The 26,413-nt window shown below is 43.2% G+C and overlaps 1 protein-coding gene across 3 annotated transcripts in view; it reads right to left on the bottom strand.

Moving 5' to 3' along the window:
• SI (sucrase-isomaltase) overlaps positions 1-26,413 on the bottom strand; it is a 360,959-nt gene that overhangs the window by 140,150 nt on the left and 194,396 nt on the right. For all 3 annotated transcript variants that reach the window (XM_044289835.1, XM_044289836.1, XM_044289837.1), the window contains 3 exons: positions 22,024-22,080; positions 20,164-20,288; positions 16,447-16,535 (listed from right to left, as the gene is read on the bottom strand). In XM_044289835.1, coding sequence (XP_044145770.1) covers positions 16,447-16,535; positions 20,164-20,288; positions 22,024-22,080 — 271 coding nt within the window. The remainder of the gene's footprint in view (positions 1-16,446; positions 16,536-20,163; positions 20,289-22,023; positions 22,081-26,413) is intronic.

Genomic DNA, 26,413 nt, shown 5'->3' on the forward strand with positions numbered 1-26,413 from the left:
GCCCTCGGATGACCCTGAAGACAAATATGCAAGGCCCCTAGATAAGGTGGGTCTATTAGATACCCTACTATGAATACAAAAAATAATAAACACACAAATGAATGCTAAATACATCAAAATAGATAGATGCTGAATCCATGCTGAGTACATCAGAGTGGAAAAGTGCTGAATACATCAAGGTAAGTCATTGGTCAATACATAATGATGAATAGATGCTCAATACAGTTTCTGCAGTATCCGATTGTATCCTGATTAACACAAAACACTTTCAGTTTGCAAAGGTCGTCACAATCAATATATAGGTCCCCTTTTCCAACGCGGTTCGTCCAGTGTGTAAGATGGGCTCATCAAGGGACATAAATGCAGTATTTAGATAGGCATCAGAGATATTATTTCACAAATGACCCAACCTGGTGTCCAACAATTTTTTGTGACACCAGTTGATCATAGGTAAAGGATAGACGTTGATATTCACTCAGCGAAAAAGGCAATAGTAAGAAGTAGGACCGATTGGCCTGCAAACACCCTCACATTCGATATGAGTAAATAATATACATCCTCCCATAAGATGTAAGGTAGATACTGCTTAATCAAAGTTTTAAGAGGACTAAGGTACTTGCGTTCCCTATACAGGTCCTTCTAAAAAAACAATTGCATATTGTGATAAAGTTCATTATTTTCTGTAATGTACTGATAAACATTAGACTTTCATATATTTTAGATTCATTACACACAACTAAAGTAGTTCAAGCCTTTTATTGTTTTAATATTGATGATTTCGGCATACAGCTCATGAAAACCCAAAATTCCTATCTAAAAAAATTAGCATATCATGAAAAGGTTCTCTAAACGAGCTATTAACCTAATCATCTGAATCAACTAATTAACTCTAAACACCTGCAAAAGATTCCTGAGGCTTTTAAAAACTCCCAGCCTGGTTCATTACTCAAAACCGCAATCATGGGTAAGACTGCCGACCTGACTGCTGTCCAGGAGGCCATCATTGACACCCTCAAGCAAGAGGGTAAGACACAGAAAGAAATTTCTGAATGAATAGGCTGTTCCCAGAGTGCTGTATCAAGGCACCTCAGTGGGAAGTCTGTGGGAAGGAAAAAGTGTGGCAGAAAACGCTGCACAACGAGAAGAGGTGACCGGACCCTGAGGAAGATTGTGGAGAAGGACCGATTCCAGACCTTGGGGGACCTGCGGAAGCAGTGGACTGAGTCTGGAGTAGAAACATCCAGAGCCACCGTGTACAGGCGTGTGCAGGAAATGGGCTACAGGTGCCGCATTCCCCAGGTCAAGCCACTTTTGAACCAGAAACAGCGGCAGAAGAGCCTGACCTGGGCTACAGAGAAGCAGCACTGGACTGTAGCTCAGTGGTCCAAAGTACTTTTTTCGGATGAAAGCAAATTTTGCATGTCATTCGGAAATCAAGGTGCCAGAGTCTGGAGGAAGACTGGGGAGAGGGAAATGCCAAAATGCCTGAAGTCCAGTGTCAAGTACCCACAGCCAGTGATGGTCTGGGGTGCCATGTCAGCTGCTGGTGTTGGTCCACTGTGTTTTATCAAGGGCAGGGTCAATGCAGCTAGCTATCAGGAGATTTTGGAGCACTTCATGCTTCCATCTGCTGAAAAGCTTTATGGAGATAAAGATTTCATTTTTCAGCACGACCTGGCACCTGCTGACAGTGCCAAAACCACTGGTAAATGGTTTACTGACCATGGTATTACTGTGCTCAATTGGCCTGCCAACTCTCCTGACCTGATCCCCATAGAGAATATGTGGGATATTGGGAAGAGAAAGTTGAGAGACGCAAGACCCAACACTCTGGATGAGCTTAAGGCCGCTATCGAAGCATCCTGGGCCTCCATAACACCTCAGCAGTGCCACAGGCTGATTGCCTCCATGCCACGCCACATTGAAGCAGTCATTTCTGCAAAAGGATTCCCAACCAATTATTGAGTGCATAACTGAACATAATTATTTGAAGGTTTACTTTTTTTGTATTAAAAACACTTTTCTTTTATTGGTCGGATGAAATATGCTAATTTTTTTAGATAGGAAGGCTTGAACTACTTCAGTTGTGTGTAATGAATCTAAAATATATGAAAGTCTTGTTAAAATATATGAAAGTCTAATGTTTATCAGTACATTACAGAAAATAATGAACTTTATCACAATATGCTAATTTTTTTTAGAAAGACCTGTATATTAGATACAGGTTAGATGTCAGCCAGTATGGGTACTGTTAACCGGCATACACGGGCCGCTGTAATATACTGTCTGCATCACTTAGTGAGTATGTGTGGGGGCCATGGCGATACGCTTTATCCCGTATTGTGGAATATGAATGATTGCTGTGCTTACACAGCCTTTCTTTTGATGTAATTTTCTTTTGTGTTTGTGCTTTGATTAAAGGCTACGTTTTAATTAGGGTGGTACTCTGTGAATACAACAAGCCAAAAGACATCCCTCTGACGAATGGTGACAATTCGGCTGTCACTACCCGAGCAACTGAGCATGCAGAGGACCATTTGTGCAAGTGACTCGGAGGGACTCCCTGCCTCCATCTCCACTGCATACTGCCATGGTGTGCCTGGGTCATCTGCCTCATCTTCCTCATCTCCCTCTTGCTCCACCGACTGCTCCTGCTCCTCCTCTCCTGTCACCTGTGCATAAAAACCACCCATTTTGCTACACATTGTTTGTGTTCCAATGTCCACCTCCTCCTCCAGTTCAGTCCCTACAGGGCTCATGTGGCAGTGAAATCTAGTTGTCACGTCTCCAGTCCCTTGAAGAGTCAGATTTACCAGCATCTGTTCCAGGAGATGAAGCAGTGGAATTACATCGTTCATCCCGTAGTCCTGGCGACTGACAAATAACGCGGCCTCCTTAAAGGGTCTGAGCAAACAGCAGGTGTCACGCATGAGCTGCCACTGGCTGACATCGAAGTTACACAGAGGAGTACTCTAGTCCGCTTGAATCATCAGGAAATCATTCATGGCCTTTCTCTGTTTGTACAGTCAGTCCAACATAAGGAGGGTGGAATTCCAATGTCTGGAAACATCATATATCAACCTATGTTGGGGGATGCCATTGCATCTCAAGGAGGGTGTGCTTTGCGGTGTACGAGGCTGGCTGAAATGCATGCAAAGTTTTCTGGACATTTTTATGATGTGTTGCAGATGGGTGAAAGACTTCAGGAAAGGCTTGGCAACCAGATTGAACACGTGTGCCATGCAAGATGCATGGCCCAGCCCTCCTTGATGCAGCGCCGTCACAATGTTCTTCCCGTTTTCGGTCACCATGGATTAGATTTTGAGTTGTCGGGAGAAAGCCAGGAATCAATTTCTTGCTAAAGGACACGGAGCAGTTCCTCCCCTGTGTGACTCGCCAAGGCAAATTAGGTCAAGAACAGCGTGACACTGCTGTGGCCTGCACATGTGGTATGCTGAAGGGGCACTGTGAATTGTCCCTGCACTGGAGGCTGAGGACACAGTGGAGGATGAGGAGGCAGAGGTGGACATTGTTGCTGGACCAACAGTGTGGCAACATGGAGGCGGAATCGGCATCACCTGCCCAAGTTGCTGGTGTGGCTGTGCAGGAACCACATTCACCCAGTGGGCGTTAAAGGACATGTACTGTGTCTGACCGTAGTTACAGCTCCACTTGTCAGCGCTGCCCTGCACTTTGGCAGACACCGACAGGCTCAAGGACTGGTCCACCTTCTGTTCTACATATTTGTGCAGGGCTGGTACTGCCTCTTTGGCAAAGAAATTACGGCTTGGTACTCTTCACCTCTGCTTGGCACATCAGTTCTCTGAAAGGTGCAGAGTCCACATTTTGGAAAGGGAAGGACTGCAGCACCAGCAACTTGGACAGGAGCACAATTAGCTTATGTGCCACTGGATGAGTGCACACATACTACTGTTTCTTGGCAATGGCTTTGGTGATCGATTGCCGACGGAATGACTGATGAGGAGGAGCAGGAGCATCAGAACGAGCAGATGATGGAAATGACAGACCGCTCCCTTTGGCTGAGGTGGTGGAGCACTGACAGTGTGAAACCAGGTGTGTGCCACTGGGTGATGCAGCGGTTGCTGCAGCAGACTGGACCACTACATTGAGGCCTCGGTTCTCCCAGGCCACTGCATGGCGATGCTGCATATGTTGACACAGGGCTATAGTGCCAACATTGGCACTGTGGCCTTGCTTCACCTTCTGTCCACAGATTCTATATATAGCCACATTCACCTCTTCCGGCGGCTTTAGAAAAAACTGCCACACCGCCAAGTAGGTGATTTTACCTCCAACACTACGCACTGACTGAATGCTACCACTGCTGCCTCCTTGTACCCCTGCACCTCTATTTCCCAGGTAGGTAGGCTCCCAGAAGCGGCTTTTCTACCCCTGGCATGTTTGGCTCCCGACCTCCCACTGCTGCCACCCTTCTGACTCCCGCACACTAGTGTGATTTGCTGGCTCTGCCGCTGGCTCATGGGAAATCTGCCACCCTCTTCTCCCGATGATGATGAAGCCCCTTCGTCACCTGGCTCCCAAGTGCGATCAGCTACATAATCATCATCGAGTAGTGTCTGCATGTCACTGATGTCCTCCTCAACCGTCTCTGGGTAAGGAGCCTGACCGCTACCAACACCAGCTCCCACGCCACTCTCCTCGTCACTACTTGCCCGCCTAGCAAAGGAAGCAGCGGATGTCTCCTCCAGATCTTGGCTAGGTAGTAGCTGCTGACTGTTCTCTAGTAACTCGTTCTCGCTGTATAGTAAAGCTGAGCCCACAACATACAATACTTCTGTGGCTCTGGGAACAGAAAAGGACAGAGGCAGTTTAAGGACAGGTGAGGGCACAGGGCCTTCTCCAGGGCCATGCCAACTAAGTGACAAACCCACTGACTCTTGGCTGGGGGTGTCTGCTGTCACTTGCAACAAAGTCAAAGATTAAGTTAACCACTCAAGAATCACTGGGTTGCTGGTTACGACCGCTAGCTAAGACTGGGAGCTCAGGCCTCTTGAAGTGACTGACCCCTGCTGCCACGGCCCCTTACTCTGCTGCGACCTCTGCCTGTGCCAGAAACATTTAGACCTCTGCCACTCCCCTGTGCAGGGCCTGGCACTTCTCTGCCTTACATACTGTTAGACCAAATAGATAAAAAGGAAATTAAAACACCCCACAAAAGCCTTTACTACAGATAACTGCACCGCTGAGTGCCAAATATATTTATATTTTTGTGCTAATACACGTCACAAAAGTCTTAACAAGAAATAACTACACTGTTGAGCGCCAATTTTTTTTTCTTTTTCCACTAAAACACCCTACAAAAGCCTTTACTACAGATAAGTGCACCTCAGAACGGCAAATGTATTTTTTCATTTTGCACTAAAACACCACACCAAAGCCTTTACTACAGATAAGTGCACCTTATAGCAGTAAATGTATTTTTTTTGTCTTTTTGCGCTAATACATGTCACAAAAGGCTTTACAAGAAATAACTACACCGCTGAGCGGCAAATACAATTTTTCTTTTTTTGCAAAAACACCACACCAAAGCCACTACTACAGATAAGTGCACCGCAGAGCAGTAAATGTATTTTTTTCTTTTTGTGCTAATACACGTCACAAAATGCTTTACAAGAAATAACTTCACTGCTGAGTGGCAAATATATTTTTCTTTTTGCGCTAAAACAGCACACCAAAGCCTTTACTACAGATAAGTGCACCGCAGAGCGGTAAATGTATCTTTTTATTTTTGCGCTAATACACGTCACAAAAGGCTTTACAAGAAATAACTCCACTGCTGAGTGGCAAATATATTTTTTCTTTATGCACTAAACACCCCACCAAAGCCTTTACTATAGATAATTGCACCACAGAGTGGTTAATGTATTATTATAATTTTTTTCGCGCTAATACACGTCACAAAAGGTTTTACAAGAAATAACCACACCGCTAAAACACCCCACAAAGCCTTTAGTACAGATAAGTGCACCGCAGAGCGGTAAATGTATTTACCGCTCTGCGGTGCACTTATCTGTAGTAAAGGCTTTGCTGGGGTATTTTAGCGCAAAAAGAAAAAAATACACATCACAAAAGGCTTTACAAGAAATAACTGCACTCCAGAACGGCAAATGTATTTTTTCTTTTTGCACTAAAACACCCCACCAACGCCTTTACTACAGATAAGTGCACCACAGAGCGGAAAATGTTTTTTTTTTTTTTTTTCTGTAGTAAAGGCTTTGTTGGGGTGCTTTAGTGCAAAAAAGAAAAAACACAATTGCCGCTCAGCGGTGTAGTTATTTCTTGTAAAGCCTTTTGTGACGTGTATTAGCGCAAAAAGAAAAAATACATTTATCGCTCTGCGGTACACTTATCTGTAGTAAGGGCTTTGGTGGAGTGTTTTAGCGGAAAAAGAAAAAAATATATTTGTCGTACTGTGGCGCAGTTATTTCTTGCATAGCCTTTTGTGACGTGTATTAGTTAACCCCTTAGTGATGAAGCACATTTTTTCAAAATTGCATTCCAAGAGCTAGAACTTTTTTGTTTTTTCATAAATGTACTAGTATGAGGTCTTATTTTTTGCAGGACAAGTTATAGTTTTTAATGCACAATTTTAAGTTCATGTAATGATTGATTAAAGCCAGCCTTTTAGCTAAAACCCCCTTTGCTTACGTCAGTAAAAACACATATGGGTGGTCACTAAGGGGTTAAAAAAGAAAAAATACATTTACCGCTCTAAGGTGCACTTATCTGTAGTAAAGGCTTTGGTGGGGTGTTTTAGCGCAAAAAGAAAAAAATACATTTGCTGCTCAGCGGTGTAGTTATTTCTTGTAAAGCCTTTTGTGATGTGTATTAGCACAAAAAGAAAAAAAATACATTTACTGCTCTGTGGGGCACTTATCTGGGGCTTTGGTGGGGTGTTTTAGCGCAAAAAGAATAAAATACATGTCACAAAAAGCTGCTGATTTGGACCACTAAAGATTCTGCTGATTTGGAACATTAAAGCATAAGCCCAGCTGTCATGCAAGACTCATGCTCCTGCTCTTCACTGTACCCATGCAGAACTTAGACTAGGCCGCTATAAAAAGGTAGTAGCCTAGAATCAGGCCTCTTTCTGACCACCTTAAAAAGACTCATCACCAGTCATTAAGAGTTTAATGGTGACAAGTGGACATTCTCTAAATCTAGAGGAATCAAGGTTTGTACATCAACATAGAAGATGATTCTTTACTTTAAGAGCAGTGAGAATATGGAACTCTCTGCCAGAGGAAGTTGTGATAGGGATCTCACTAAAAGAGATCTAGAGGGGCCTGCATGTATTTCTGGATTGTAATAAAAATTATAGTTTTCAGACTGGTTTTTGATCCAGGGAATTAAGATGAGGGAAATTGACTTGTAAATGGGTGTATGACTACGCTGGGAGTTAGGCCCCCATGCTTCCATGTAATACAATCAACTCCCTTATGGAGAGAGAAGCATGGAAGCATGCTCTCTTTGTTTTTTTCCTTATAGATGCTGTGACCATTCTTGATTGTGACACCAAAAGAGCTAAACAAACAGGATGACGGGTTTCTCCAGTGCTGGACATGGCGTTTGTAATGCAGATAGAAATCACAGTGGCTAGTAATATTTTCAAATGTCTGTATTTATACAAAGTTACTATTCCGGGGAGAGATAGGTCCCAGTTCACAGTGTATTTCCTACACAGTAATCTAAGTGGCAGACAACCCATTCAGACTACTTTATTAATGGAAATCTGTCACTATTTATATGCTTGCCCAGGACAGGCATGCTAATTGTAACTTTGTCCCTTTTATACATACATTTAATGTAGTTACTGAGAAATGTACCATTTAGTACTGGCATCATGCTGTAAGGAAAGCATCTTCCTAGCCATGAGCTGGGGATGAGCCACTTGTGGGGATATTGTCACCCACCACTGATGATTGGCAGCTTTCTCCCTGTAAGGCCCCTTTCGCACGGGGAGCTTTTTCCGCGCGGGTGCAATGCGTGAGGTGAACGCATTGCACCCACACTAAATACGGACCCATTAATTTCTATGGAGCTGTGCACATGAGCAGTGATTTTCACTCATCACTGGTGCATTGCGTGAAAATCGCAGCATGCTCTATATTGTGCGTTTTTCATGCAACGCAGGCCCCTCAGAATTGAATGGGGCTGCGTAAAAATCACAAGCATCCGCAAGCAAGTGCGGATGCGGTGCGATTTTCACACATGGTTGCTAGGATGAAAGTCTATTCAATGCATTATTTTCCCTTATAACATGGTTACAAGGGAAAATAATAGCATTCTTTAATACAGAATGCTTAGTAGAAGGTCAATTGAGGGTTAAAAAAAAAAAAATAATAATAACTCACCGCCTCCATTTGATTGTGTAGCTGCCGGTCTCCTGTTCTTTCTTCAGGACGGTGTCTGCTTCTGATAGTGACATTACCAGTGCTACATCTGCACGTGTGAGCTTCAAAAATGTATCTGTGACATACAGTGTAATTTATCAATAGACGGTGTCCGCTTCTGACAGTGACATTACCAGGGCCACATCTGCAGTGTAACGTGTGCACATACAGTGCACTTTTTTGCGTAGATGCTGCGGACAGTGACATTACCGGTGGTACCTCTCCTGTATAATGTTTCCTCGTCCCAAATACCTGTGACATTCCCTGTAATTTTTCATTAGCCGCTGGTGACAGCATTGACTTTATCTGCGGGATACCTCTTGTGTGACGTTTCCACATCCCAAATACCTTTTTAAATATGTTTGCGCATACACTTCCAAATCCTACAATACTGTACGTGCCACAGACTTTCAATCATATATAACATTTAATGTGATGAAGGCGAGCAGTAAGGGACAGGGCAGTGGCCGTGATGCTGATGGTGCACGCTGAGGCCATGGCCCTGGACGCGTTGAAACTGTGCCTGCTGCAACAGCACAAGAAAAACAATCATCCACGATACCTAGCTTCAGGTCCCAGATTGCAGGGCGGCGCAGGACACCACTCTTGAAGTCAGACCAGTGCAACCAGGTGGTCGGTTGGATTGCAGCAGATAATGCTTCATGTCGGTTAAGCACCACCCTGTCTTCCACCAAGTCCTGTCTCAGTAGCCAAGAGTCTACTCAACCCAATCCTAACCCTGATCCTCCGATCCTCCTTTCTCTCACCATGGAGGGTCTGGGCAAACAAGTGATCCCACACTCAGATATTCTGAGGAGCTTTTTTCAGCGCCATTCCTTGATTTGGCCCTCTCAACAAGCACGCTTGAAGAAGGACAGATCTTGTGCCCTGATTCCCAAACTCTTGAGCATCCACAATCACAAGAAGATGGCGGTGGGGAAAGGCAATTACTGTTTAATGAGGTGGAAGATGATGAGACACAGTTGCCAATAAGTTAACAGCAATTACTGTCTAAAGAGGTTAATGAAGAGGATGAGACACAGTTGTCAATCACTGAGGTAGTGGTTAGGTCAACAAGTCAGGATGATGAGCAGAGTGAGGAAAAGAAAGAGGAGGTGGTGGACTATGAAGTCACTGACCTAACTTGGGAAGGTGGAAAGCTATGCGTGGACAGCAGTACAGAGGGGGAGGAATCTGCTGCACCGCAACAGGCTGGAAGAGGCAGTGGGGTGGCAAAAGGGAGAAGGCAAGCCACAACAAACAGGCCAGCAACTGTTCCTCAGAGCACCCCCTTGTGGAAATCTCCCTTGCCAAGGGGTAGGTGTTCCTCAGTCTGGCGATTTTTTTAGGAAAGTGCAGACAACAAAAGTAGTTTTCAACCTGTGCCATACAAAAATGAGCAGGGGTGTGAACACTAGCAACCTCACCACCACCAGCATGATACGCCACATGGCATCAATGCACTGCAATAGGTGGGCCGAATGCCTGGGTCCACAATCTGTGTCTGCGGGTCACACATGTTGCCATTTAGGCTTGTGGACTCTAAAGCCTTCCGCAGCCAAGTTTCGCAGTACCCAGCCACCACTATTTCTCAAGGTGTGCCATGCCCACCTTACACCAACATTTTTCGCCTAACATCACACGTGCCCTGACCAACACAGTTACTGGGAAGGTCCACATGGATATGGACAAGTGCATTCAGCCAGGGACGCTACATTTCCCTGATGGCACACTGGGTGAATGTTGTGGAAGCTGGGAGCGAGTCATACCCTGGGATGGCACAGGTGCTACCGACGCCAAGGATTGCGGGCCCTACTTCGATCAGGGTTTCCGCCAGAACCTACGTTAGTGGCTCCAACCTTCACTTCTCCTCCTCAGCCTCCCTCCTCCACTTCCAACTTATTATCCGCGTGAAACACCAGTCAGTCATCAGTCGGTAGCTGGAAGCAGTGTAGCACTGCAGTGGGGAAACAGCAACAGGCTGTGCTGAAGATGATATGCTTAGGGGACAAACGGCACACTGCCGCAGAGATGTGGCAGGGGATAAGAGACCAGACTGAGCTGTGGCTCTCGCCACTCAACCTAGAACCAGGCATGGTTGTGTCTGATAATGGCCGTAACTTGGTGGCAGCTTTGGAGCTCGGCCAACTCACACACATCCTATGCCTAGCCCACATCTTAAACTTAGTGGTTCAGTGGTTTCTCAAAACCTACTCCAATTTGTCTCAGCTACTGATGAACATGCACTGTATGTGTGCACATTTCCAGAAGTCACCGACAACTTCAGCCAGTCTGTCAATGCTGCATCAGCGCTTGAAATTGCCAGCTCACTGCTGTTGTGCGACGTGAGCAAGCGCTGGAACTCAATGTTCCACATGTTAGCCAGGCTTTGTGAGCATCAGAGGGGAGTAGTGGATGACCAGCTGTAACATGGTCGTCGCCTTTCCAGTCAGCTTCTGCTAATCAGAAGCGAGAGGTGGGCATGAATGTCTGACCTCTGTGAGGTTTTAAGAAACTTTGAGGAATCAACACAGATGGTGAGCGGCGATAACACCATTATAAGCGTAACCATCCCACTTCTGTGTCTACTCAAACGCTCGCTGCTCACAATTAAGGACTACGCTTTGCATGTGGAAGAGGTGGAAATGGTGGAAGATATTAAACAGGATGATAGCCAGACCATCCTCAGTTTGTCTTCTCAGCGCAAATTGGATGATGAACAGGAGGAGGAGCAGGAGACAGTTGCCTCCACTACAGAGGGTAGTACTCATGAAAGTTTAACTCCATCTGTTCAGCGTGGATGGGCGAAAGAGGAGGAAGAGGATAAGGAGATGATTGAGAGTGATCCTCCTGATGACGACAGCAAAGTCTTGCCTATTGGTACTCTCGCACACATGGCTGGTTTCATGTTAGGCTGCCTTTCCAGCGACCCGCGCGTTTTACGCATTTTAGACAACATGGATTACTGATTGTTCACCCTTCTCGACCCCCGCTACAAAGAGAACTTCTCATCTCTCATTCCTATGGTGGAGAGGATGAGCAAAACGGTGCAATACCAGAAGGTCCTTGTTGAAAAATTGCTAAAAAAAATTCCATTTGACAACACTGGTGGCAGAGTCTGTAGTTCCTTGGCCAACCGAGTTGGGGAGACAAGGGGAACACACAGCAGTTCCAACAGAGGCAGGGCATCACTCTCCAAAGCCTAAGACAGTTTCATTACACCACACCAGCACCTTCACCCTAATGTGCGGCTTACTGTCACAAGGAGGGAAAATTTTGGGAAGATGGTAAAGGAATACATAGCAGACCGTTTTAGCATCCTCAATGATCCCTCAGTGCCTTACAGCTACTGGGTGTCCAAGCTGGACATGTGACACAAACTGACGCTTTACGCCTTGGGGATGCTGGCCTGTCCTGCCATCAGCATTACGTCTGAGCAGGTATTTAGTGCTGCTGGTGGCATTATAACAGATAAGTGTATCCGCCTGTCAACTGAAAATGCTGACAGGTTGACTCTTATAAAAATGAACAAGGCCTGGATTGAGCATGACTTCTCGACTCCAGCAGAGGAAAGCTGATGAACATAAAGGCACTTTAAATGTGTTGTTTATAATGTACTGAATACACTGTATTCCCATGCACCCTTTCCACCACAAACAAGGGTATATGGTTGAATCTTCGGTTTCTCATCCTCCTCCTCCTCTTCCATCATATCAACATGCTTATTTGTCGCATATAATGCTCTTGCATATATACCCTTGCATATAATGTTTTACACGGTCAGCTCATCTACAGGCCCTCGCATATAATGTTTTACACAGTCAGCTCACCTACAGGCCCTCGCATATAATATTTTACAGGGTCAGCTTACCTGCAGGCCCTCACATACAATCTTTTAAAGGGACAGCTCACCTGCAGGCCCTCGCATATAATGTTTTACAGGGTCAGCTCACCTGCAGACCCGCACCTACAGCCTTTTCAGAGGGTCAGCTCACCAGCAGGCCCTCACCTACAATCTTTTACAGGGTCAGGTCTCCTGCAGGCCCTCGCATATAATGTTTTACAGAGTCAGCTCACCTACAGGCCCTCACATTAAATGTTTTACAGGGTCAGCTCACCAGCAGGCCCACGCATATAATGTTTTACAGGGTCAGCTCACCTACAAGCTCTCGCATATAATGTTTTACAGGGTCAGCTCACCTGCAGGCCCTTACCTACAATCTTTTGCAGGGTTAGCTCACCTACAGGCCCTTGCATATAATGTTTTACATTGTCAGCTCACTTTTAGCCCCTCGCCTATAATGTTTAAAGGGTCAGCTCACCAGCAGGCCCTTGCATATAATGTTTTACAAGGTCAGCTCACCTGCAGGCCCTCGCATATAATGTTTTACAGGGTCAGATCACCTACAGGCCCTCACCTACAATCTTTCACAGGGTTAGCTCACCTGCAGGCCCTGTATATAATGTTTTACAGGGTCAGCTCACCTGCAGGCCCTCACCTACAATCTTTTACAGGGTTAGCTCACCTGCAGACCCTTGTATATAATGTTTTACATTGTCAACTCACCTATAGGCCCTTACATATAATGTTTTAAAGGGTCAGCTCAGCTGCAGGCCCTCGCGTATAATCTTTTAGAGGGTCAGCTCACACTTATATGCCTTTCACATATAATGTTTTAAAGGGTCAGCTCAGCTGTAGGACCTTGTATATAATGTTTTAGAGGGTCAGCTCACCAGCAGTCCCTCACATATAATTTTTTATAGGGTCAGCTCACCAGAAGGCCCACACCATAATTCTTTTACAGGGTCCGCTCACCAGCAGGCCCTCACATATAATTTCTTACAGGGTCAGCTCACCAGCAGACCTTCACCTACAATCTTCTACAGGGTCAGCTCACCTGCAGGCCCTCACCTAAAATCTTTTACAGCGTCAGCTCACCTGCAGGCCCACGCATATAATGTTTTACAGGGTCAGCTCACCTGCAGGCCCTCTCCTGTAATGTTTTAGATGGTCAGCTCAGCAGCAGGCATAATGTTTTATAAGGTCAGCTCAGCAGCTGGCCCTCGCCCCTAATGTTTTAGATGGTAAGATCAGCAAGCACAAGCCCCAAATGTTTTGGAGGGTCGCCAGCAGGTTATCAATCATCATTTTTCAAGGGTGTGTATGATGCCCTCCTTTATGTGTAACAAAGGGTGTATTGGAGTGCCGGTTCACTTAGTGCATAGGCTTTATAAGTGTAAGAGTCCCACTACATGAACAATTGTACCACAATGTGAATGAGGCCCTCCTTTATGTTCTATACAGGTTGTATCGGAGTGCCTATTGCTTGCAATTTTTGACAGAACAATTTTTCCTCTAAAATCGATTTTATCTTTGGTTTTGTGCATATTATTGTCAGTCTGTAAAAGTGGTGTACTACTCGGACAACATCATTCCCAGCAGCGACCTGGGAGTCCAAGATGCAGCCAGACATCCTCCCCATGCTATTCCAGAACCATTTTGGTGGTGTTTCTATCAATTTCTGACCTTTTCCTATGATCCAGGCACCCTCCCCTCTTCCAAGCAGGGGGTGCCTGGTTTAATGCTCAGGTTCTCCAATTGATTTCTATTATACTCGGGTGCTCAATAGAGCACCCAAGCATCCCGATGTGTTCGGCCAGAGCACCTGAACACTTTGGTGCTCAATCAACACTAGGTGTGATGTCAGCACTGAAGCTAATAAACTACTTATAAAGTGCATTATGTACATATATAGCATAGATAGCATTGGGCAGTATAAAGGTGATGATAGATTCACTTATAAAATGTCTGAATAAAAATAGTCTGAACTCAGCTTTATACAGTAGCTTATCATTCAGTGTTATTGGGTTGACCTTTTATGGCTGCTAAAAATATCATATGGTTTGTTAATGTTCAAGTCTAGTTCCTTAGCTGAATGTTAATAAGAATGTTGTGAGTGTTCTCCCTCTGAACCTGCCACCACCAAGCAATGTGGGTTATCATTTAAGAAAATCAATTTAATTATTCTGCTCTGCGGTGTGAAAAGAGGAATGCTGCCTACATACATAAATAGGATTATAGACACACGCTAAAAAAAGCTAAGACCATTTGCAAATAATATAGGTATGCTTTAAGTTTTTGATGTAAAAGGTGCTGTTTGAACAGTTTGAATATGGATGTCATTTTTAACTATGTAGTTAAGAAGTAATAACAGAGAACATTGCACACATTTTGACTCTTATTAGCCTATTGGTCTTATACATTTCAGGTATGTTGATATAGTGGTCCCTCAGGTTACAATATTAATTACTTCCAGAACAACCATTGTATATTGAAACTTGAATAAATATAAAGTAAAAGTGGGGCACTCTCTTAAGTAAAGGGATCTTTATTGTAATAATATATATATATTTAAAAGATTGCAGTAGAATTAATATAACAATAAATGAACAATAAAATTAATATTCAATAAAAGTAATACAGGTAGCAAGTAAAACAGAATTACAGTCCTATTAAAATTGTATTAAATAACGACATAAGTTGATCCCAAAGAATAAATAAGTTATTCCATTATTTTCACTCTGGTAGTAGTTCATGCATGTGACAAATCAATTGATGTTATGGTTTATTTAGATGTCAGAATTTCCAGATATAACCAGTCACTTCATACACTTCAGTCTATGACTGGATGCAAAGTTCTCCTATTGAGGAATAGTAGACTCCACTTCAATGAATCTGCAACATTGTATGCATAAGGTAACTGAAGTTCAAGATGATGTAGCTATTCGCTTGTTGCGAATAATGTTAAAAAGCTACTGATGAGTACAGCGGCGTCCCGCTGTAATATTTCAACAAGCGATCGCTATAAGTGCAGTATAATCTTACCCGGAGGTTTTTTTTGGCTGGACGATGAGCCCTCGACTCGGCACGTTTAGTTGCTATAGTCCCGGTCTCAAGGGTTACTGCTTGAATTCAAAACTTGGCGCCACTTGGATTTGTTTGGTCCACATGTTTCTGGCGTCTCTGATGTCGCAGTTAGTAAGTTTTGAAGAAAATCCTTTTCATAAAGCAGTGTCCAGATCTCCGGAGTTATACAAGCCTTGTTTTCTTTAGGGGGGAACTTATTTATTCTTTGGGATCAACTTATGTCGTTATTTAATACAATTTTAATAGGACTGTAATTCTGTTTTACTTGCTACCTGTATTACTTTTATTGAATATTAATTTTATTGTTCATTTATTGTTATATTAATTCTACTGCAATCTTTTAAATATATATATTATTACAATAAAGATCCCTTTACTTAAGAGAGTGCCCCACTTTTACTTTATATTTATTCCACTTTCTCAGACTGGGTGTTGTCTGTTAGTGGGTGCACCTCTGGTGGTTCCCCCCCCTCATCCTAGTGCAACATTATTTTATTATAGTATATTGAAACTTGACTCCATAACTCTATGGAAAACTGATCCCAGGATCATCCCAAGACAAAGAAAAATAAAGATTTAAGATTCATAGGCAGATATAAAGGCAGATAAAGCAAGCAAAAAGTCAGAAGTAGATGCTGGAATCACTTTCTAGGATGAATACATCAGGGTTCTGCACAGTGTTCCAGAAAAATACAACGGAGCCACCCTGACCTGATGTCTAAAGGATCAGCTTACCTTGACACAGACAGGGGGCAGCACAGGACCGCTAGGCAGCCTAGTAGACAATCTGAGGCATTGCATGTTGAGTCTAGTTTCAACAGATCATGGTCCAGGAAAGACCATAGTAAGTTGAAAATATTGTATCCTAAGGCCATTGTATCTTGAGGGACCACTGTATTTAATAGTAATACCATGCAAAGCCTATGGACAAGAGTTGTACTGTTTCTGGAAAAAAAACTGAATAGTTTTCCCAAATCCAAAACCTTCACAGTCTCTTTAAAGTAGTACCTGATTTACATACATTTTCAACCATTACTGCCACACAAGTAAATTAATTTGAGTGATAAACATGTTTGTATCTACCTCTAGATTCTAGATCATCCCAGAAGAACTCTCCATGGGCACTATTGGCATCATCCAGTGCAACTATCAGGCCAAGAGGTTTTTTTCGACTGAAACAAATTAACAGTAACAAGATTAATGCACATAATTTTCACTTTATACCCAAGTGTATGCTCTTTAGTCTTACTCAGTTTTATTAAAGATAACTTTCCTTTAATTTTGGGTGCATCATACAATTCAGTTTATTCACTGCCTCTAGTCTTAGAATAAAGGCTAGTAGACATACCCATACTGCAGATCTGTATCCTATGGTCTGTCTACAACTCTATGGGCTCTTACTGTAATACCATATGCATCAGAAATATTGACTCATTTTACTAGAATTTATATTGAGACGTACAAAGTATTTTTTGATCATGTACAGAATCAGGCCAATTTCAGATGTGCCCAACCTTACGGTTCCACAAATTCTGTTAATGGGCATCATCAGTCATGCTGAACTAGGGGCTGAGGATAGCAGGACAAACAGACCTTTTATGGAGTTTTATAATTAGGAGTAATGTGATCATTCATTTTTTTCCCCTCAAATTCAGTTCCTTAAAGGAAATGCGTCACAAAAATGTTTTTCTGACAGTTAAAACCAGATAGCAACACATATACTTTTTTTCTAATCCGATTTTATTGTCTGATTGTAGATTTTTTTTAAATTCTATTTCCTAAACATGATTATGGGGGTGGCCATCTGGCCTGAGCTGTTCTTACCAGTATTTACAAAGCATTTAGAAAATTGCTTTATGACAGCCCCATGGGCACACAATCGTCAGGAGAGGACCTCATTGACTTCTATGGGAGAGTTTTCTAGGCATGCTCTGTGACCTGTGCAGAGGTCATTGTAAATGGTGGATACTGTCTTATCTTTACAGGAGGTAGTATCTCCTTATCATTGCAGGCAGGTTTAGAATAATATATAACTGCAGTAAAGTGATCTGTTCAGACCAAGAGGTGACACCTATTACCAGGCCTAGTGGCCAGTGTGAAAACTGCAGGATTTTAAGGTTCCTCTTTAAATAGAGATATTGACATGGAAAATTTTTAAATAATATCATCGAAAATTAAAAAAATATATATTATAAATGTGATTTAAACGATACGTAGGTAATTTTCTGATGACACATTCCCTGTAAGTGCTCTGGAAGCAGAGCTTCAGTGTGAATGTACTGAGATACTTCACAGCCCTTCTGCTCTGACAGCTATAGGATCCAACCAGGAGACTATTACAGCTGTCACTCAGAGCTAGGGGGGGGGGGGGGGACTGTGAAGCAGTCCAATGCAGACAGCACTTCAGAGTGAAGCTCTGCCTCCAGTGCACTTAAAGGGGTTGTGCAGTGCTAGCATATTAATGAACTACCCTCATGGTCCATGCTTGTCATCCCGCCCCATTCATCTCTGTTAAGCCAAGAGGAAAGGTGAGGAGGACACATCTGTAAATTGAAGAGGATCTTTCCTTTGAAGAATTGAGTCTAGAGGGGAATAAGATGACATACAGTGGCACATGGAATGCTCATGAAGCTGCAATACACAACCATAGGTACTCTGTGTGTTACAAGCTCGGTGCATACCGTTCTACAGTGTGCTCAAGGATTTGCTCTTAGATTTTCAAATAAAAAGAAACAATATAATTATCTGCTGTCATCTGTCATTTACAAAGGGATAGTAGCAAATACCTACAATTGCTTCCAAATCTTCCTATTACTAAAGCAATGTATCACGGAATCACACTTAATTCTTATCTTTTCATGTACTGTAGAATACTTTTCCAGAAGCTGTATGATGGGATAATGAAACTGTTCACCTTTCTCAAAGTCGTTTAACTCCGACCAAATGTCAGGCTTGAAGGGTAACTTTTCTTTTATTGGCATTGTGTTTTGGGATTAGGGGGGATCACGTTCAGTTGCACAAGCAACATCAGTATTGAGATTCTTTTCTTTCATCTCAGCAAAAGTTTTTTTTTTTTTTTTTTTTTCATTTAGTAGCTCTTCATATTTACAGATGCCTAACAGACCTCTTGGGATGAATAATGTCTGGCTGCTCGAAAATCAGCTTTCGTGTGGAAGGCAGTGTATAACGCTAAGATGTTGACATAATGCATAATGTTATGTCCATTTGAATGCTTCAAGCAGTATTTTATACAACTGTAAGGAAATTATCCTCTTACCATAATTACTGATAAGATGCAATTATCATTCTGCTAACTATCAAAGAGTGAATTTATAATAAACCCGAATGATCCTTTGTTTAAGTTCTTTATCATGCAATCACTTGGGTCTTTTATGAACAATTACTGCTTCTCTAACGAGAAATGTCTAGTAACTTCATTATTCTCATGTTAATGGCCTAATGGCACGGGCTATCTTATCTTATTATCCTCTCTACAATGTAATTCTCTGCTGCAATACAGCTGAGTTCTGGGAACTTGGTCTTGAGGCTCAACTGAGGCATCGTTACTATAATTGACCAGTGTAAAAATCACAAAAAGATCAATGAAACAATGGTCTACTCTTGACTCAAACTGACTGTTTGCACATAATGATCATCATGGTCGTTTGTGAAGTTGTATAATGTAATATATTGTTTTCAAACCTGTTTTTAAAAATAGCAGCTTACAGTATGTATGATAATTGTAATGATGGCAAAGTCCATCCAATGCTCACTTACTGGTAACATATTTTTGTTACAGGGCCTTTAGTCTAATTCTGCTCATCCTACTATAAAAATTCCAGATAGAAAGAGATAACTTATAAACATCAATGTTTCTTTTCTTTTATTTGCAGTTACTAAAAGGTTTAAATGGTGGCAATATTTAGATTTCACTACGGCCACCAATAAGACTTAATAACTGCATAAAAAGGAATTCTTATCAGAAAGCACAGGTGCCTGAGTTCATCTTTTATCCTTTATCCTAAGTTGTAAGATGGAAGATGGGCACCCAGAAAAATCACCTTCCCGATATTGATGGTGCTGTTATTTTTTTTTCTAATTTATTATTTTTAATTCTATTAATTTATATTGTACACTGTTTGGCCTCATGCACATGACCGTGCTGTTTTTTGCGGACCGCAAACTGCGGATCTGCAATAAAACGGAAGCCGCCTGTGTGCCTTGTGCAATTTGCGGAACGGAACGGGTGGCCCATTGTAGACATGCCTATTCTTGTCCGCAAAACAGAACGGAGCAACCGATGCGGACAGCACACGGAGTGCTGTCCTCATCTTTTGCGGCCCCATTGAGGTGAATGGGTCCGCACCCGAGCCGCAAAAACTGCAGCTCGGATGCGGACCCGAAAAGAGGTTGTGTGCATGAGGCCTTTATTAGTCAGCCTAGGTAGTAAAATAAAAGATGCTGATAGACTTCATATAGTACTGTATGGCAGAACTAGAAGTTTTCTAAATGAAGAAATGATAACAGAAACTGCATTGTGTATTTTCTCACAAATGTATTCAATTAATGAATGCAGCCACATTGTCACGACAATGGTCTGTGATTATAACGATTGAATGCGTCCAGTCAGAAGTTATATGAGGACACATTGCAGAAAGTCTGGCATCTGCAGGTGTTCAATCAGAACAAATGATGATTACAGAGTATAAGCATTGGAATAGGTAATAGGACTGTTGTTATTTCCATGTGCTGCCAAAATAAGTCACCGTTTTAAATGCCAATCAAGCTTCTTATTCATACCTGGCTTCAGTAGTAACATCTGGTTGCTGAGTAGGAAATATATAACCTCCTCTGAGATGAAGTCCAAGTTTGTCTGCTGGGAGAGACATGTTCACATGCTGTTTCCTGAATTCACTCTTTGAACCCTGCAAAGAATATCAGAATTAGAGAACTGCAGTACTGTATATTATTATATTCTTTAACCCCATTGTGTCTTTAGCAGTTCTTTGTGGGGTTAAATAAAAAATAAAAATAATAAAAACTGCAATTCTACATTATTATTATTTTTTTTTTGGGGGGGGGGGGTCTTTACTACATTCACTGTGCCATTTTACATTTAATCTGCACGTTAATATGATTACAGTGATACCAAAGTTCTGTATTTTTGTTCCATCATATTCTGACACCCATACATTTCAGATTTCCATCAATACAGCTATATGAAGGCTTGTTTTTGTGTGATAAATTGTAGTTTCTATTAGAACTTTTGGATCACCTTTTATTTATTTACTCATTTTCAGAAGTGAGGTGACCAAAAACAGTGATTTAGGTACACTATTTTGATTTTGTTATGCTATTGCCTCTACCTTGCAGGGTACATACATTTATATAGTAAGATAATAGTACAGTAATTGTCAGACGCAGTGATGCAAATTCTGTTGATTTTTCTATTGTTCATTAATTTTTAAGTGTAAAATTTGGAAACAGGAGTCCTTTGAATTCTTCATGCCTTTGTTCCATGAAAATTATTATTTTTTTTAAACTTTTATTTTAGTACCCCTAGAGCACTTGAAAATGCAATTGTTTGAAGATGTTTACCATAGAGTGCAATCATTTATTATTGAGTTCCATGCTGCTTGCAATGTCTTCCTATTATGCCCTATTACACGTACGGGGTTGAGATGGTATTATAAATCAGATTAAGCCAATCTTATTAATACCTGCTCATATGCCTTTGATGCTATTAATTACTGCTTCTGAGGAGTTAAATGGGTTTTCTGGAAGTACAATATTCATGTGCTATCCTAAGGGTAAGTGATTAATATCTGATCGGTGTAGGTCTGATTCCCAGCATTCCGATGAGCACTGTGAGCTTCTCACAGCAAGCCAAGCACAGCAACAAACATTTTATAGTGTTTGTACTTGGTATTGCAGTCCAGGCCTATTAAGTTGAATGGCACTGAGCTACAGATAAGCCATTTGACTGATGAATGTGGTGTCACTGGCCTAGGATGAGGCCATAGTGCTCACTAGACCCCTGCAATCAACCTCTTCAAATAGCTGAACAGTGGGTATTGGGAGTCAGCCTCCCACCCATCATATATTGATGACCTGTACAGAGAATAGGCCATCAATATTCTGTTCCTAGAAATCCCCTTTGAAAGGCCAGGATTGGAGTTATTTCCAATCCTGGTCACTGAGGGTGGTTGTCAACAGTTTTTAGCAGCTGGTGCCTGCTGAGAATAGAGCGGCCTAAACTCCATCCTCTGCTTTCACAATTATGCTGCTGAGGGGTTATCATTGTGCTCAGGCAAAATAGTTGTGTTTTACCTACAGCTGTATGTGATAATACTTACTGAGTAACAGAGAACGATCCCCACAGATCACTAAAAGGAAGAAAGAGTAGTGCTTACATATCACACTCTCTCTTCTGTGCAGGAGAGGAAACAAGGTGGACTCAAAAGAAAGTCTATGGACCCATCTGATTTATGTCTCCTGCAGTGAGGAGTGAGCACATTATGTGAGCGCTTCTCTCCCGTCTTTCTAGTGATTGGTGGGGGTCTCAGTGACCCTTTAGCATCATAGATAAAGTGGAATTAGCATAGAACTAAACATTGACAGTTTTCGTGAAATAGATGCTTGCTAATATGTGTGACTTACAGTTTCATAATCATACCACACGGCATCAGGAATGTAGGCACTGACAATTTCAGAATTCTAAAATGATAAATGAACATGTTTAATAAAAATATAACATACATGTATGTAATAGTTAATTCATATTTCATAATGTTCACAAAATAAAAAGAGGTTAGACTGTATTCAAACTCGGTTTGTGATTCTGGGCAAGCTGAAAGGCTCTGTCCAACTACAGTATGTGTATTAAGAGATATTCTACCTCGAATTAATGGTCCCTTAAAAAATAATCTTACCTAGAAGTGGAAATTATGTCTCTACATATGTTGTCTAATGGCACAAGACTTTTCGGTTGGATTAATACAGAATTCTAGGCCTCATATATGGGGAGTAGAGATGAGCAAATCGAAGCTGACAAAGTGGAATCCATTTAGAATTTCAGGAAAAACTTTGATTTGCAACGAATGCGAATTTCCTCGCGCTTCGTGGTAACTAATCACATTTTTCCTAAAATGGCGGCTACACGTGTGAGGACTGAGGACATGGGGCAAGGAACTCTGGGAAGGCAGGATCACCCACAATGCCACGCATGCAGCCAATCAGCAGCCAGCCAGCCCTGTGATGTCACAGCCCTATAAATACGTTGGTCATCTTACAGTCAGACATTTTCCAGCGTTCAGCGAGTGCAGGGACAGACGTGTGAAGGTGTTAGGGACAGCAATTGGAAAAGCAATTGTTGAAAAAAAAGACAGAAAAAACGATTTATAAGCGCAGGGAAAGGATCGGGAGGAATCCTTTCACAGCATCTTAGTGCAGGAAGACCATGTCCTCAACTCTCAGCATGTCCAGGCCATTATTATATAATATCAGGGTACATTACAACACCCTGGATATGCTGGGAGTTGTATACTTTATCTTATAGTGTACTCTAAAATTACATAACTGCTTGGACATGCTGGGAGTTGTAGTCTTCTCTTATACCTCCACCTGTAATGTGCTGTTAAGTAATAATGGCTTAGACATGTTGGGAGTTATAGTCCTCTCCTGTTATACCTCCTGCAGTAATGTGCTTTGAATTAGGGCAGGGACGATAGATAGGGGAGGGTAATCATCCTCCTAGGGGCGCAACTTCGCTACCCATAAAGGGGGGCACACTCATGGCCATTCAACTTCACAAGCCTCAGGCTGCTAGGCCTCAAGCCTGTGAGGCATTAGAACAGAGTAAGAACCCATAATGACATCACTGCAGCATCCTGCTCTGGGTCTCGCATAATGACGTCATCACGTGAGACCCGGAGCAGGAGTGGTGATGTCATTGGGACTGCATGCATCAGGACGCAGCAACACAAGCCACAGATAAAACTGTGATAGTAGTCAGTGTAGGTTAGATAGTCAGTGTAGGTTAGATAGTGATATAGTGTAGCTGATTGGTTCTGCTGTCTATACATACATGCTACATACATACATACATTCATACATAGTGCTGTGATGTCACAAGTTCACAACAATACTTAGTGCACCAATCACTAAAAGGTAGTCAGACCTGTTAAAATGTGAAGTTGCTCGTATTGCGCCAAAATATTTGCATCATTTTGTGCCGATTTCGCAATCGCGAATATATTGGAGCAATCTATCTACATATAAAGCTATTGTAATGTTCTGCCATGCCAACCATTTTCTCCAGTCTCAAGAAACTTCTATCAGCTTGAAAAATGTAGCTATAGTGACCCACGCCTGTATTTTGTGCGCATTATGCGAATATTACATTGCCGATTTTTCGCTATCAAGAAAATAATCACAAATTTGCGAATATATGATGAATATTCTACCAAATATTTGCGAAATATCGCATATTTGAATATTGCCCCTGCCGCTCATCCCTAGGACTCAACATATGCAGCATCATAAAGTTGTCTGGGAGAACCGTGGCTCTGAAGTGGTGGTCCAGCCTGCCATAGTGACCACTGCATCCCCCAGTGGCACGCACCCTGTTTCAGCAAGTCAAGGCTCCACCACCTCAGCCGAAGGGAGCTGTCTATCAATCCCTTCTTCTACTGGTCCAAATGCTCCTGCAACTGATGGCTTGTGCCAAGCCGAGGTGGAGAGTCCCAAGTCGGCATTTCTTTGCGAAAAAGGCAGTACCAGCCCTGCATAAATATGTAGAACAGAAGGTGTGCTAGTCCGTGAGCCTGTAGGTGTCTGCCAAAGTGCATGACATAGCCAATGTGTGGAACTACGGTCAGGGACAGTACATGTCCTTTACTGCCCACTGGGTTAATGTGTTCCTGCACACCCACACCAGCAATTTGGCCAGGTCATGCTGCTTCCGCCTCCACGTTGTCACGCCATTGGTCCTTAGACAATGTCCGCCTGTGCCTCCTCATCCTCCTCCATGTTATCAGCCTCCACTGCAGGGACAAGTCACAGTGCTCCTCCAGCATACCACATGTGCAGGGCACAGCGGTGTCACGCAGTTCTGCACCTCATTTGCCTGAGCGAACAGAGACACACAGGGGAGGAACTGCTCCATGTCGTTCATCAAGAAATCGAATCCTGGCTTTCTCCTCGACAAATGAAAATTGGAACCATGGTGACCGACAACGGGAAGAACACAGTGTCGGCGCTGTGTCAAGGAAGGCTGAGCCATGCGCCCTGCATGGCACACGTGTTCAATCTGGTTGTCAAGCGGTTCCTGAAGTCTTCCACCCATCTGCAAGACATCCTAAAAATGGTCAGGAATCTTTGCATGCACTTCAGCCACTCGTACACCGCAAAGTACACCCTTCTTGAGATGCAGCAGCAGAACGGCATCCCCCAACATAGGCTGATATGTGACGTTTCCATCCGTTGGAATTCCACCCTCCATATGTTGGACCGACTGTACGAACAAAGAAAGGCCATAAACAATTTCTTGATGATCCAAGCAGATAGGAGTACTCCCCTGTGTAACTTCAATGTCAGCCAGTGGCAGCTCATGTGTGACACTTGCCATTTGCTCAGGACCTTTGAGGATGCCACGTTATTTGTCAGTTGCCAGGACTACGGGATGAACAATGTCATTCCACTGCTTCATGTCCTGGAACAAATGCTGTTAACAATGGCTGGTCAGGGGACAGGAGACGTGGTGCCTAGATCTCACGACCACAAGAGCCCTATGGGGGGGGGCTGAACTGGAGGAGGAGGAGGGGGATGAGGACATTGGAGCACAGGCAATGTGTAGAGAAATGGGTGGTTTTTCTACTCAGCTGACAGGACAGGAGGAGCAGGAGCAGCCAGAGGAGCTACAGGGTGATGAGGAATATGAGACAGAGGACCCAGACACACTGTGGCAGTTCGCAGTGGAGATGGAGGCAGGGAGTCCTTTCCAATTCACTTGCAAAAATGGCCCAATGCATGCTCACTTGCTTGCATAATGACAGCAGAAATGTCACCATTCGGCAGAGGGATGACTTCTGGCTCTCCACCTTGTTGGACCCTTACTACCGATCCAGAATGGAGAGGGAAGACAAACTGAACTACTACATAGACATCCTATGTAGTCAGTTGGCCGCTGCCTATCTGCACCATCATCCATCCTCTCTCAGGTCTGACCAGGGGGGCCATCTGCGCTCACGTTCCACTGCCATGGCTGCTGGAGAGGGATGGGGTGGCAGGAGCACTACCTGCTCCATCAGCTGCAGACTTAGTCTACAGTCGCTGATGAGTAGCTTTCTTCACTAGCATAGTGAAGAAACTACTCACCAGCAGCAGCAGGTAGACCTAGAGCAGGACCTGAACCAGCAGGTGGTGGCATACTTGGACAGCACCCTGCCACCCCACATTGAAGATCCGCTAGACTACTGGGTAGCCAAACTGTATTTGTGGCTGCAACTAACAGAGTTTGCCCTTGAAAAGCTGTCCTGCCCTGCCAGTAGTGTGGCATCAGAGTGGGTGTTTAGTGTGCCGGGGGCAATAGTTACCCTAAGGAGAACTTGTCTGTCCACCCAAAATGTGGAGAGACTGACATTTGTCAAGATGAATCAGGCGTGGATCAGCAAGGATTTCCAACCATCAATGCCTGATGCATCAAACTAGATCATCCATGGTGCCACACCAACACTTTGATTAAAAAGACCGGTTTCTTCTGACTACCTGCCTCAGCTACTACTCTGTTGCCGCCACCCGTCTGATGCCACACATCTGATGCCATGTGCTCCTTCTTTCAGCCACCTTCATTAGCGGGCACTGGTATGACCGCCCAACTCCCCACTCTGTTACCGGTTCAATTTGTGGTCTCCTGGTGCTGCTGCTACTACTGCCATCTCCACACTATGTCACCATACCACTCTGTGGTATCCTCCTGCTGCTTCTGTTGCTACCATATCCACACTGTCACCTTGCCACTCTGTGGTATCCTCCTGCTGCTACTGCTGCT

Source organism: Bufo gargarizans, chromosome 4 (assembly GCF_014858855.1).
Source record: "Bufo gargarizans isolate SCDJY-AF-19 chromosome 4, ASM1485885v1, whole genome shotgun sequence".
NCBI lineage: Eukaryota > Metazoa > Chordata > Amphibia > Anura > Bufonidae > Bufo > Bufo gargarizans.